This window comes from Bufo gargarizans, chromosome 2 (genome assembly GCF_014858855.1).
Source record: "Bufo gargarizans isolate SCDJY-AF-19 chromosome 2, ASM1485885v1, whole genome shotgun sequence".
In the NCBI taxonomy this organism is placed as follows: Eukaryota; Metazoa; Chordata; class Amphibia; order Anura; family Bufonidae; genus Bufo; species Bufo gargarizans.
Window position 1 is genome coordinate 163,586,513 of NC_058081.1, and position 13,413 is coordinate 163,599,925.

The following is a 13,413-nucleotide window of genomic DNA, read 5'->3' on the forward strand; positions in this document are numbered from 1 at the left end:
ACATATGCATTTTTGGGTAAATAATTGCTAAATATAATGGCAATAACAGCCTATATATTAAAATCACTTTCCCTCTTTTAGATTAAAAAATACAATCATATACAATATAATATATAGTATATAATAAAATGTATAGAATATGTAAAATGTATAAAATAAGTTACTAAATGCACGATATTCGATAAGCAGTAGACTTTTAGACATAAGATGAAATTCCAGATGAATTCCCAGATGAGATATCAGATGGAATATCAGACCATCAGATGAGATATAGGGGGGATTTGCCCATCGCCAAGGGGACATCCCAGTGCTGACGTGGGATATACCATCAGTAAGGGGCACTCCCCATTTATATTTTTTCACAAAAAGCCCAAAATTTCTAATTCAGCATTCAATCCTGCAGGTGATAGGCTACCAAAGTCAAAAATTCGTCTTGACTCCCTCCTTGACATTTTAGCAATGTGATTGCCACCTTCTCCAGTGCAGCAAATGCCAAACCTCTATAATCTTGATTATGAAAATCTTTGAAATATTTGGATAGAGGGCGATTTGTCATTCCTTTATATTGTTGATATGTTCGGCTAAGCGTACCTGGAAGAGTCGCTTTGTTCTGCCGATGTATTGTTTTTGGCATGGACACTGGATGAGTTGCAAGTGAGGCACTTTAATGTCAAAGACAAATTTGTTCTGTGTAGATGCAAACCTCTCAATCTTCTTTGAGGGGGTTGTATTCCTACAACCCATACACCTACCACATCTGTAAAAACCCTTCATTTGTACCCAATTTTATAATGAAACTGTTTTTTTCTGATAGTTTTTTTACTGTAGGTGCTAATTTTAGACCTAAATTGGGTGCTTTTGTAAGATGTGTTTAATAGGGGTCCTATAATCCTGTCTTTTAAAACAAAGTGGCAATGTCGATTGATAATATTGCGGATTTGTTTTGACTGTGTACTATACGGTAAAGTCATTCTTGGTTCCACCGCTGTTGATTTCTTTGCATTTGATGTAGGTGCTGGTGTGAAAAAAGAAGGTCTTTCCAAATTTCTTACTTTCTCCAATGCATTGTCTAGAATATTTTCAGGGTAGCTTTTACATTTAAATTGGTCTTTCATCTTTATAGCTTCCTTTTCATAGGTGGTATTGTCGGTACAGTTCCGTTTAATCCGGCGGAACTGTCCAACCGGGATGTTTAGCAACCACCTTGGAAGATGGCAGCTCGTAAAAAGGATGAAGCTATTTTTTGCTATTGACTTCTATTACACACAAATTTTTCTCCCTCCATTTTAATTTGTATGTCCAGGAACTCTGTATACTCTTTTATTAATGTTTGACGTAAAAATTAATCCGTCCGAGTTGTCATCGATATTTTTCAGAAAAGTTTTTAGCTGGGACTCTCCATTGTTCCAAATGAACAGGACGTCATATATATAGGGTCTCCATAGGACCAGGTCCGTCCCCAGTTTGGGGGTGATGTTAGAATATTCCCATTGTGCCAAATAAAGATTAGCATAACTGGGGGCGAACCTGCTCCCCATGGCGGTCCCACGCTGCTGCAAATAATAATCCCCCTCAAAGTAAAAATAATTATGATCTAAAATTTACCTGGCTCCTTCTACCAAGAAATCAATTTGTGTATCACAAAGTTCACTATTCATCTCAAGTTGTGTTTTCATTGCAGAAGTGCCTCGTTCATGTTCACAGTATAGAGGGACTGGACGTCTAAAGTACCCATAATCCAATGGGGTTGGGCAGTCAGGCCCTCCAATATCTGGATAATATGTGTGGTATCTCTTATGTAGGAATTAATGTTTTTTACTAGGGCTGCACAATATGGGAATTTTGTGCGATTGCGATTAGGGCCCTAAAAATTGCGATAACGATATGCGATGCGATATTTTAAGGGAATTGAGCTTGGATTTTCAAGGCAAAAGCACACACAAATTACTGATAATGCTGAAATGTAGTTATGCTTAACTCAAGAACTGAAATGCACAGTGTTTTCAAAATAAAACATCTTTTACTAAATTAAATAACATATTTGCATTACTGCAAAAGTACAAAATACAAAACTTGCCATTTTCTTAATAGCGCTGCACAGAACAGATAAATAAAATAGAATAAATAGCAGCATAGCGGCCGGCGATACATCCGTGTCAACCACGTAAAAAGTCAACCATCGCTTTATAAGACGCACTGCCATTTTCCCCCCACTTTTGGGGGGGAAAAAGTTTGTCTTATAAAGCGAAAAATATGGTAATATAATTGCAGCATTTTTGGGTCGGCCAATTGGCGATTGCGATATGGCGATTAATTGCGATTGCTTTGGCGATATATTGTGCAGGCCGTCTATGTATTGGGATAAATTGGAGCTTAAGGAGCCTATTCCCGAAATAATTGGACATGCAGGAGGATATTTAAATTTTTTATGGATCTTGGGCAAGCAGTAGAATGCTGGTAATCTACACTGCGTACCCAAGATAAACGTATTTTCCTGTTTAGATAATATCCCTTGGTTTAAACCTCTATCACAGTAGTTGGTCAATTCTCTGCTAAATTCATCCAAAGGATCTCCTTTTAATTTCAGATAGGTGGTCTTATCTGAAAGTTGCCTTAGACACTCATTATTATAATGTTGGGTATCCAAGACAACTATAGCGCCACCTTTATCTGCAGGCCGTATTGTAATATTACCTTGTTGTTGTAGCTGTTTTATCGCTTGAATTTCACTACATGACAAATTTCCTTTATATCTCCTTTTATCTTAAATTTTCCGTAGGTCATTTTCTACACATCTTTGGAACGAAGCCATTTCATGGCTAATCTCATTTCTTGGAAATTTCTTAGATTTATATTTCAATTCAGTATGTTGGAATGTTATATCTCCAGGTTCTAATATGTCATTAGGTATTGGATTTTTTTTTAAATGTTTCTTTAGACACATTTTTCTGATAAATTTTTGGACTCCTATGTATGTAACTTATGTATCAATATTAACCGTTGGCGCAAATTTCAGACCTTTATTGAGCAGTGTAATTTGGGCTTTAGTCAACACAACAGAGCTTAAGTTGACTATCAAGCTCAAGTCGTGATCTAGTGATATTTTTTGTGGTCTATCCTTTTTTCTCTGTCCTCTCCTTGTCTTAATTTTGGTGATATCTCCTTGAGTCTGATCGAGTGCAGTTGGGTATTAAGTGTGAGAGTGGCTGGTAAGGTGTTGCATATGATGATATCTCTCTCTCCTGATCTCTGTACGTGTTCTTTTGTCTTAAGTTGTAAGGGTGTGTCGGTGACGACCGTACACAGTGATCCAGTTGTGGTGAATGTGTTGATCTGTTTCTTATACGTGTCTTGCGGTGTGGAGGGGTCCGGTCTAAAAAATGTTGCTCAGATAAGGGCTCATATTTATTGCTTACTGGCAACATTATATATATATTTTGAACATGTGATTTATCCCTTCCTTGTGTGGTAGTCTCACTTAGTTTTTCACCTGAGTGTTCTGTCACATTAGGATGTCCAGACCGTTTATCAGTTTGTTTTTTGTGGTACATCTGATTTAAAATTATGATGTTTTTTTTTATTAATAATGTCTAATTCTGTTTTGTCCAAACCTCTACATAATCTCTCCTGCCAGGAATCATATTCACTATTTTTTGGTAACTTGTCTATCTGGTGTTTCATTTGGTCTATTTCAGTACCTAAATCTCCTAATATTTGTGATCTCCTGTTAATAATCAAATTGATCAATTCAACTGATTGTGTGAATAATAATGCATCCCACTCTTTGTTAAAAATCTCACTACAGAGGTCTTGTGCAGGTTTTTTTGACAGCATGAGTACTTTTGGAATTTTTCCTTGTTCAATATATTGTTTCAAGGAACGTATCTCCCAATATTGCCTCAGCTGTCTTTGTAATAATCCTTCTAATTTTCTAAACAATTCTGACATCAATTTTTCTTTCTCTATAGAGTCAATGGCAGTTTCATCTTTATCAAAAAGAAAAGTTTCAGCTATTTTGCGTTTCGTCTCAATGTGACTCCAGATGTCCATGATTTAAAGATGGGGAGCTCTGTCCTACAATTGGGTGAAAAGGCAGAAAGTGATTTTAATATATATATAGGCTGTTATTGCCACTATAATAAGCAATTTACCAAAAAACGCATATGTACCAAAAAACGCAGCAAAGGCGCATTACTACCGCAATACAGCAATCAACAGACGGGTATATAAGAACTTGGACTCGTCAACATAAATAAACCCACTGAGGAAGAAATGGGGATCTATTTCGAAACGCGTCTGGGTTCTACGGTTTATTTATAAAGAGTCCGAAACTTTAAGCATGGCCATGCACTGTTGAAAGATACCGATGAAAATACCTTCTTGAAAGTACGAATGAAGTATTTACAGGTGATCGAATTTAATAACAGCAACATTCGAAAGCAAGGCAAACTTCGAATCTAGCCCAAAAAAAAAAAAAGAAGAAGATTTATTGCAACTTTCGGCTTGCGATTTTTTTTGAGCTTGTATTACACACTATACCAAAAAAAAAAAAAAAAAGGGAACAGCTTGTCTCGCGAGAATAGGAGCGATCTATCGGCGCTCTGATCTATGGTATCAGCAATCAACTATACTCTGCCGTCTATAGCTGAGGTAAGCGCCTTGACACGTGGAACGCCACAAACAAGCGCACTACTAAACAGTGAGTACTCAACATGTATTATAAGATTGATTGCTACGAACTATATAATAAATATATAGCCCTGGAGGCTGGTTTTAAAGTCAGTATAAAACTGAGTCTGCTTATATAGCACCTACCAGGCCATTAGGCTCCAGGAGAAGTATAAAGTGGGTTCAGCATGCATGTGAGTACTTGCATCCCTGGATCCGATGAAAGCTGTAATGGCACCGGACGGGGTTAAAAGCAGAGTGTGCTTGGCGTGCATGCTGTACCTGCGCTCCCTGGACTTTATGTGGCTGTCATGGCCCATAAAAGGTAGGAACTAGTGTTAGGGACCACTCATGAAGGCGACCTTGACGTGGTGAGTGGCTTATTACGCTTTGGCCAAAATGTACACCAATGCCTTATTCAACATCCAGCATAAAGGCAGGGCAGAGTGCTGGTTGCAGTGTGCGATTGCATTTTGTGTTTTTACATTTATATCTCCATTTCGCCATAGCAATCTGCACCTGCTAGGGGTAGTGCGGGCTAAATTTTCCATATTTTTCTCTATATAATAAATAGGATTTACCAGCATACTGGGACTTGCCTATCCAGCAGGACTTTTGATATCATTCAATTACCTGCGTCATTGCGGACTCTATTGATCAGATAGTGTATTCACAATCCTATCTAGGAATTTGTTCATCCCATTTTATGTCTACGTATGTTTTTGTGTGTTAATAAATTGCACTTTATCTGCTTGGACTCTCATGTGAACCCTTATGTTTGAGTGCCGGCCTATTTCTATGTACATTATAATTAGATCTTATTGGTAGGTTTGATTCTTTACATTTTTGGTTAGTCAAGGTCCACATATCCCTGCTTTAGTTTCTTTTGTATTAGGTGTGTCATTTTTCCATCCTTTCTTTCCTATTCCGATCATGTGATATAAGAGGTCATTGTATTTAATAAAGATATATATTTATTATAGTAATTCAATTAGTCTTGGTTTTGTGTTTTCAGGTGGTTTAGGTGTACTGACTACAGCATCTGGAGACGGTACAGGTACTCTACCTATGATGGGAGCAATGTGGCTGAATGGCGTACACTAGACCCAGGCAAAAGCAATGACCACAGCCTGTAGAGATGGAGCACCAGAGAACCAGACAGGTGTAATGACTACAGCATCTGGAGACAGTACAGGTACTCTAACTATGATGGGAGCAAAGTGGCTGCATGGTGTACCTATAACAAGTGCAAAGGCTACAGCCCCTGGAGATGGAACACCATAGGACCGGACAGGTGTAATGATTACAGCATCTGGAGATGGTACAGGTACTCTAACTATGAAGAGAGTAATGTAGCTGCTTGGTGCACACTATAACAGATAGGTGCAAGAGCTACAGCAATTGAAGATGGCCTCTATACTCGCTTGGAGGGGGAGAATATAGCTGCATAGTGTACTGTAAAGGCTACAGACACTCACTCTGTTAAACCAGGGCTCCCTCTGTATATATGGTTGCGTGACGCACGCTAGCACCAGAATGGCTGATTTGGCTACAGCGCCTGGCGGGAACACTCTCTGACTAGGAGGGTGTGTATAATTTAGCCCCTGGTACACAGTGCTAGGTACATCATTTGGCAGTGGTACAAGTACCCCCCTGTTAAGGGGAAGGCGTACGTACCTGGGACACCACGTAGGTGTGCTGGCATGCTAAACACTTGGCGGGATGACTTAACAGTGTGCAGGGAGTGGATACCAACCCTGAAGAGGAGAGGTTCCTTAGTGGACATTAGTCTTAAACCACCCAGAGGGAATTTGTATGGTGGAAGACTGCCTGATGCTCTGTTACCGAGAGAGAATCGTAACAGAGGTGTCCCCCGAGGCAGCCGATGGAATGGCAGGGAAGGATTTGTCACCAGCCTCAGACCTGTCCTGGAAGGGACCCAAGGATGCAGACGATAGATGTGACAACCCGAGGTTGTCTGCGCGACCTAGTAGAGTGTGCCCCATCCGCGGAAGGGTCCCTGGGAGGGCAGAGGTGGATGCAATTTTGGGCAGGCAATTGGTGCAGTGACTCTGCCATAGATTTGTAGAGTCGGACAGGATTCCCTATGGCATGGGACAGGGAAGAGGCCCAGTCAGGAGAGACCGACACAGAAGTGGGTCAGGGCGACATGAGAGGGCTGGGGAGCTACTGCTCACAAACAGGGACAGGAGAACAGCGTAAGTGGTGTCTTTATGACCGGTGCACGGACGTCACCCCAGAGCAGACATTACTAGAGGTCAGTTACCTCATGGGGGAAGATTTAAATGTATACAACATAATACTGAATGGTCCGTTCCCCTCAGAGCAGTCCGACCGCCAGAGAACACAATCACTGGAGGGGACTCAGGGAAGCAGAGGGGGAGGCTGGAAAGGGAAGAAAAACGCCAGCCAGAGTCTGTCTTACCAGACCCCAGGAGGTGCTGTCTCCCAAAGAGGTGCTGCAGCAGCTGCAGAGGGGACCCGGGATGTTGCAGGAGAGATGGTAACAAGATGGAGGCATCTTCTTCCAGGCAGAGGGAAGAGGCTCTGTTCACTAAAAGAGTTCAAGAGGGGCCTGGATGTATTTCTGGAGTGTAATAATATTACAGGCTATGGCTACTAGAGAGGGGTTGTTGATCCAGGGAGTTATTCGGATTGCCTGATTGGAGTCGGGAAGGAAGTCTTTTCCCCTAAAGTGGAGAAAATTGGCTTCTACCTCACAGGGATTTTTTTGCCTTCCTCTGGATCAACTTGCAGGATGACTGTACGGACAGATGCCTTTTTTCCGCCTTATAAACTATATTACTATGCAAATGCTTAGTGCAGAGAGCCCAGAGCACTGAATATGAAGGGACAGCATTCTTGACACTTGTAACTGCAGCCCCAAAAGAGATTAACCCCTTAGTGACCACCAATATGACTTTTTACAGTGGTCAGTAAGAGTGCCTGAGGCTAGGCCACCACCTTTCTAGGGTGGCCCAGTCTAAGTGCTGCATTGGTCTCCTGTGCAGTGGAGAGCAGGGGCTTGGCTCTGACAATAGTGCCCGCAGAATTTAAGCAGTTACAGAGGACTGCCTCTGTCTCCCATCTTCACCCCATAAATGAGATAGCTGGGTGCCAATGTCAGTGCACGCAGGCGGGGACAAGCAGCCTGCGTTTCTCTAGGTAAAAAAAATAAATATTACTTTATTGTAAATATATACAAATACCTTTCATTAGTTATAATGTCTCGTTCTGTCCTATTAATACACACAAAACCTGTCCTAATCAAAAGCAGTTAGCACTTCCAGGCTAGACATGGATAGCAGATGCTTGTTCCCCATGCAGAATTAGTCCATGGGTGAACAGACAGAGCAGCACAGACAGGGAGATGTCTGGACTCCATGCAGGAAGATACATGGCGGTCACAGACCAGACACGAAACCATGGACTAACATGGCACAGACATGCAAATGTCTGTGACTCAATGCAAGACCACGCATGCCAGTCACAGACCAAACACAGAACCAGACGAACCAGGCAAGGCAGGAAGACCAGGTGACCTCGATGACATAGTAAGTGGCCACACAAATAGGGCAGATGGAATCACCCAGGTAAGGTGCAAAGCTCCTGCACCAAGCAAGGCTGGAGACAGACTCCTTAAATCCAGGCGCACAGGTATATAAAGAGAAACTAGTGACCACAACCCAGACCGAAACCATTAACCCAATATGAACGAACAGGGAGGGGAGTCTGCATGAACAGAAAAGTAAACACAGGCTACAGTTACTGGACGTTGCCTCTAAAAGTTGGTATTGCCACGTCCATAACAACCTGCACTACACATTCAGCGTGTAATTAATCAGAATTGCTTTTTGCTTATCCGCCCCAAAAAAATCTAAAAGTGTTATGTAGCCCAAAATGATACCAATAGAAGGAAAGAAGGAAAGATTAAAAAAAAGTTATGGGTCTTGGGATAGCGCGATACAAAAACATTTCCTTCTCCCGTCTCATTCATCATTTTCTACGTCTGGTTTAGGCATAGAAAATAATCTACAGTAAATGTAAGACAGCAAGGAAGCTATCTTACTTTCAGAATCAGCGGTGGATGCGCCAAAGTTATGTAGAAGCCTCTTCATAACTTCGGCAATCCACCGCCAACCCAGGGGCTTAATAAATGTGCCCCTATATGTATTTGGTATCTCTGTAATTATACTTACCCAGGAAATAAAGTTATTGTGTTATTTATGCCAAGGATTTTTTCCATCCCCTTCCCAGAAAGAGTTAATAAAAGTTAATCAGAAAGTGTACCGCAACATTCCACCATTAAAAACTACAACTTGTCCCGTAAAAAACAAGCCCTCCTAGACGGAAAAAAAAAAAAAAAAAAGTTATAGATCTTGGAAGACAATGAAAAAAAATGGGAAGAAAAAAAAAAAGCACTTAGTCATTAAAGGTCCAAAACAGGTTGGTGACTAAGGGGTTAAAACTTTTATTTCTCTGTCATGCAACCTGCCTGACCATCAGTCAAGGCAGGTCTACACTGCTCTCCCAGTCACCCATGTAGCACTGTCAGCAGTTCTGAAGGCTCAGAGTGTAAATTGTCTGTCAGCACTTCTAGTTTAAGAAAAACAAGCCAAAAGAAATCTCAGTAATTGTAAGATGGTGACTATTGAAACTTAAAGACGATTAACCACAATGGATATTTATCCCCTATCCACATGATAGATGATAAACCTGTGATCACTGGGGGCCTCAAAACTGGGCCCCCATCAATCTCAAGAACTGAGGTCCTGGGCTTCATTCTCCCCATACCACCTCAATGCATGACTCTAGAGACTAAAAGGAGTGGCACGCCACATTTCAACATTTCCTACTTTAGGAAATAGATAATATGGCTCAATTACTAAACACTGGCGTTTCACACTTACTGGCAGAAGATCCGACCAATTTATTAAGAGAAGCAAGGCTCTTAACAAATGTGTTGCATCTTCTGCTGCCCAGACAGAAATCTGCTCCAGACAGGAGCTGGCGTAGATTTCTGGTGTAGTGTGCACCACATTTCTGGACAGGGGTGGACTGGCCATAGACCCTACAGGGAAATTTCCCAGTGGGCCGATGACCAAGGTCCACCTGAGTCCTCCTCATGCAGCCAAGTATGTATCAATCTGACACTCTTAAAATTGATGGGAGCGATGATGGGAACATCAGGCAATTATGTACCCAGCCTGGTACCACATAGGCCCTCCTGAATTCAACTGTATTATCATCATCAGGATGGTGATACAGGTGAACGCTGCAGTGGACACGGAAGCCCATAGCAGACCGCCTGTGGCCTGCATTACATATGGTATGGCTGAAGCCACCTGCTTGTGTTGCTCCCACCTTCTGTCAATTTGGATGGGCAACTTTTATTTATTTATTTTCCAGGGTCACCCCTGTTTTTGGAGCACATGTAGCTAAACAAATAGGCCCATGGTGTGGGTGCTGTAAAAACAGCACTTGCAGTAAAATATTCAACTTTTCTACACCAAAAAAAAAAAAACTGGAGTACAAAATTAGTACATGACCCCCAATACACATCATATTTAAACTGCACCAGTTTCCAGGATTGCCCATTCTTTGTGCCCATTTCTAAAACACTATGTTCAGGTAAACATTATATAAACACAATGCAATGCTAAAGCACACTTACCGGAATTAAACAACTGTCAGAATCCCGACCTTTAATATCCACATTTCCCAAGTGGAGTATAGCAGCTAAAATTCTAAAGATTCCCATCTGATGCTGGTCTCCAATTCCTTAAAACAGCAGTTAAAAAAAAAAAAAAATCTATTAGCCACAGACCTAACAACATAACACTGGACAATTGAAGGACACTGTACAACCCACCTAGTAAAGCACAGGCCTGCCTTGTGTTGCGCAGTTCTTTTGCATCATCTACTGCATCAATCACAGGGCTTCTCCCTTGGTTAGTATAGTGAAAACTGTTGGCATTGCCTGATGTGAAGAAGTTATGTGCATTAAAAATGTGATAATCATTTGCGAAAAAAGTAAAAAAATAAATAAAAATAAAATCATAATCCCCCGTTTAATCAATCACTCTCCTTCTCCAGCGCCATAATCCATTCCCTATGGAAGTGCCTCCACACGGCCATATCCAGCAACCATATAGAGTTGAATGGAACGGAGCACAATCATGCATGTCCGCTGCCCCATTCAAACGGGGAACACAAGCCCCTGTTCTAATGATCGCCAGGAGTCCCGGAAGTCGGGCCCCTGCCGAGCAGACACTTATCCACTATCCTGTGCACAGGGGAAAAGTTGTTGTTGTGGGACAACACATTTAAAGGGGTTGTCTCACTTCAGCAAGTGGATTGCAGAGTGGATTTGCTTGAGAGACAACCCCTTTAAAGAAGAAATCCAAATCCTGGACTGCGTGTGCAGAACACAGTTCACAGCCCAGAGGTAAAGCACTGTGTGTGTCTAATGTCCAGAGCTCTCCGTGTGGAGTGGTCCGACAGAAGACACAATCCCGGCCAGAGAAGATTTCGGACTACATGAAGCGACCTGAATTTATGTTGACATATGTTACCATGGCAACAGCTATAATTCATTAGAATTTTTAATTTTCTTTTGCTGCCACCTCATTTTTCATAGGAATAAAATATCAGGGCTGAATATAGCTATCCAGCACATGACATTGTGTGATCCTAAACCTAGATCCCTCAGCGTTGAGTGACCAGTGAAGCAAGTATGTAATCACAGGCCGCCCTGCACGTTAATGTGGAAGAACGGGTTTAGTGCTTTAGCTATGTATACACGGTCATAAACAAGTCGTAATATAGAATCACTGCGGCAGTGACAGCTTTCAAACTATTTCTTGAAGATGGCTGTAAAACTTACCTTAGGGGCACCTCGTGGTACAGGACAACCCTCCATTTCCAAATGTACCTGCCTTATCTGTCTCAAAACAAGGCAGCGATGGGGAGCAATGTGTTCCTCGTGGTAATAGGGGTGATTCATTAATTATAAAAACAAATTTTTAACATAACATCACACATGGCCAAACAGAATACCTTGATGGGATGGCAGCTTAATGTCTGCAATGTAGGCCTAGTTATAGGCATAAAGGCCTCCTTACACGAGCTGATTGACAAGACAATTATCGGGAATTAACCACTCATTCTTGATAATTTGCATTTACGTGCAGCAATCATCCCTTCTGTATGGGCAGAAGCAATTGCCACAGGTCACTTGTCCCCATAGAGAATCACTATTTGTTGGCAACAGATCTCAGCTTACACAGGACGATCTGCTGCCAGAAATGATGATTCCATGGACCACAGAAAGGATGGTGGCACATTTACAAAGGGCAATTATTGAGAATCAGCTTTCCTAGGAAAACTGGTCCCAATAACTGTCCCGCTCTTTGGCCCTTGTAAAAGGGTCTTACATCTTCCCTCCCCAAACCAGTTCACTAACCCTTAAATGACTAGTCATATTTATAACATACCCAGTTTAAGCACACTGAACTCTGGTAGAGAGGCAGATGCACACAGCTGGTAAAAAATGTGATAATTTCTCTCGTCGTCTGCCTAAAAAAAAAAAAAAAAAAAGTCATTACGTATATTACTGCATAGCAACGAAGAACGCAGAATTACTTGAAAATGATGGAAAACGGCAAGCTCAGCAAGCACTAAATCTCAGATAACCCTCTGCGTACTAAGCAGTATACAGGCTGATTCAGCACTTGCATTAAATAGTAGGCACTTCTCCTTTTAGGCTTTTGGAAATATGCTATCTAGAACTAAAAACGGTAGAGAATGACAAGATTTACAAGGATAGATTTTATGGGGATGTCTAACCTTCAGTCATTACTACACCAGTCTAAGATCAGGACTTAGTCAGGCCTGTACCATGCCTTCACACACTCCATGAAGCAGAACAATTCTGATAACAGAAGATGACCGACCATGAGCGAACGCCAGATTAACCACCGTAAGATTAACCCATGGCTGAGCACTTTGTACAGATGTTGGAATATTACATCAGAAGATCACTGTATACTCGGCCAAAAACAGCTAAGAAGCTTGGGATTTACAGTGGCTGAGGACATGATCACTTAGGAATATGCGGTGGAAAATAAACGTGTGCTCATGTGTAAAGACGAGCCTGTAGTAACCACTACTCCCAATAATGCAGCACAATGGGGTCTCATGTATGGTCAACTAAACCATATGCTCTCTCTCCAATTAAAGGGCAGGGTCTGTGTCTAGTCAATTACTGAGCATTTCTAGAGATCAGAAATCAGGTAATTTTTTTTTTATAACCATTAGAGGACTGAAAAGAAAATATGTCTCAATGACCAGAGATGATGGTAAGACATCATAGTGTGCTTTGTGATCTTTAAAGGAATGGCACTGATCAGTCTTACAAATGCATTGAAATGCTGGATCCATCTTTCCGGTGTCATCCAGAAAAACGGACCTGGCATTTATTTTCCAGCATTCCGGTATTTTGAATGTCGGATCCGGCACTAAAACATCCCTGTGGAAAAAAATGCTGGATCATGTTCCGAATTTTTGGCCGGAGATAAAACCGTAGCATGCTGCGGTTTTATCTCTGTCCTGAACAGTCAAAAAGACTGAACTGAAGACATCCTGATGCATCCTGAACAGATTGCTCTCCATTCAGAATGCATGGGGATATACCTGATCAATTATTTTTCGATATTGAGCCCC

At 41.5% G+C, this 13,413-nt stretch overlaps 1 protein-coding gene across 14 annotated transcripts in view; it reads right to left on the minus strand.

Annotated features, from left to right (window-relative positions):
* The window catches only part of MYO5A (myosin VA), a 160,722-nt gene that overhangs the window by 75,092 nt on the left and 72,217 nt on the right, over positions 1–13,413 (minus strand). For all 14 annotated transcript variants that reach the window (XM_044279658.1, XM_044279660.1, XM_044279651.1 and 11 more), the window contains exons 7-9: positions 12,186–12,267; positions 10,562–10,669; positions 10,364–10,470 (exon numbers count right to left, since the gene is read on the minus strand). In XM_044279658.1, the coding sequence (XP_044135593.1) occupies positions 10,364–10,470; positions 10,562–10,669; positions 12,186–12,267 (297 nt within the window). The remainder of the gene's footprint in view (positions 1–10,363; positions 10,471–10,561; positions 10,670–12,185; positions 12,268–13,413) is intronic.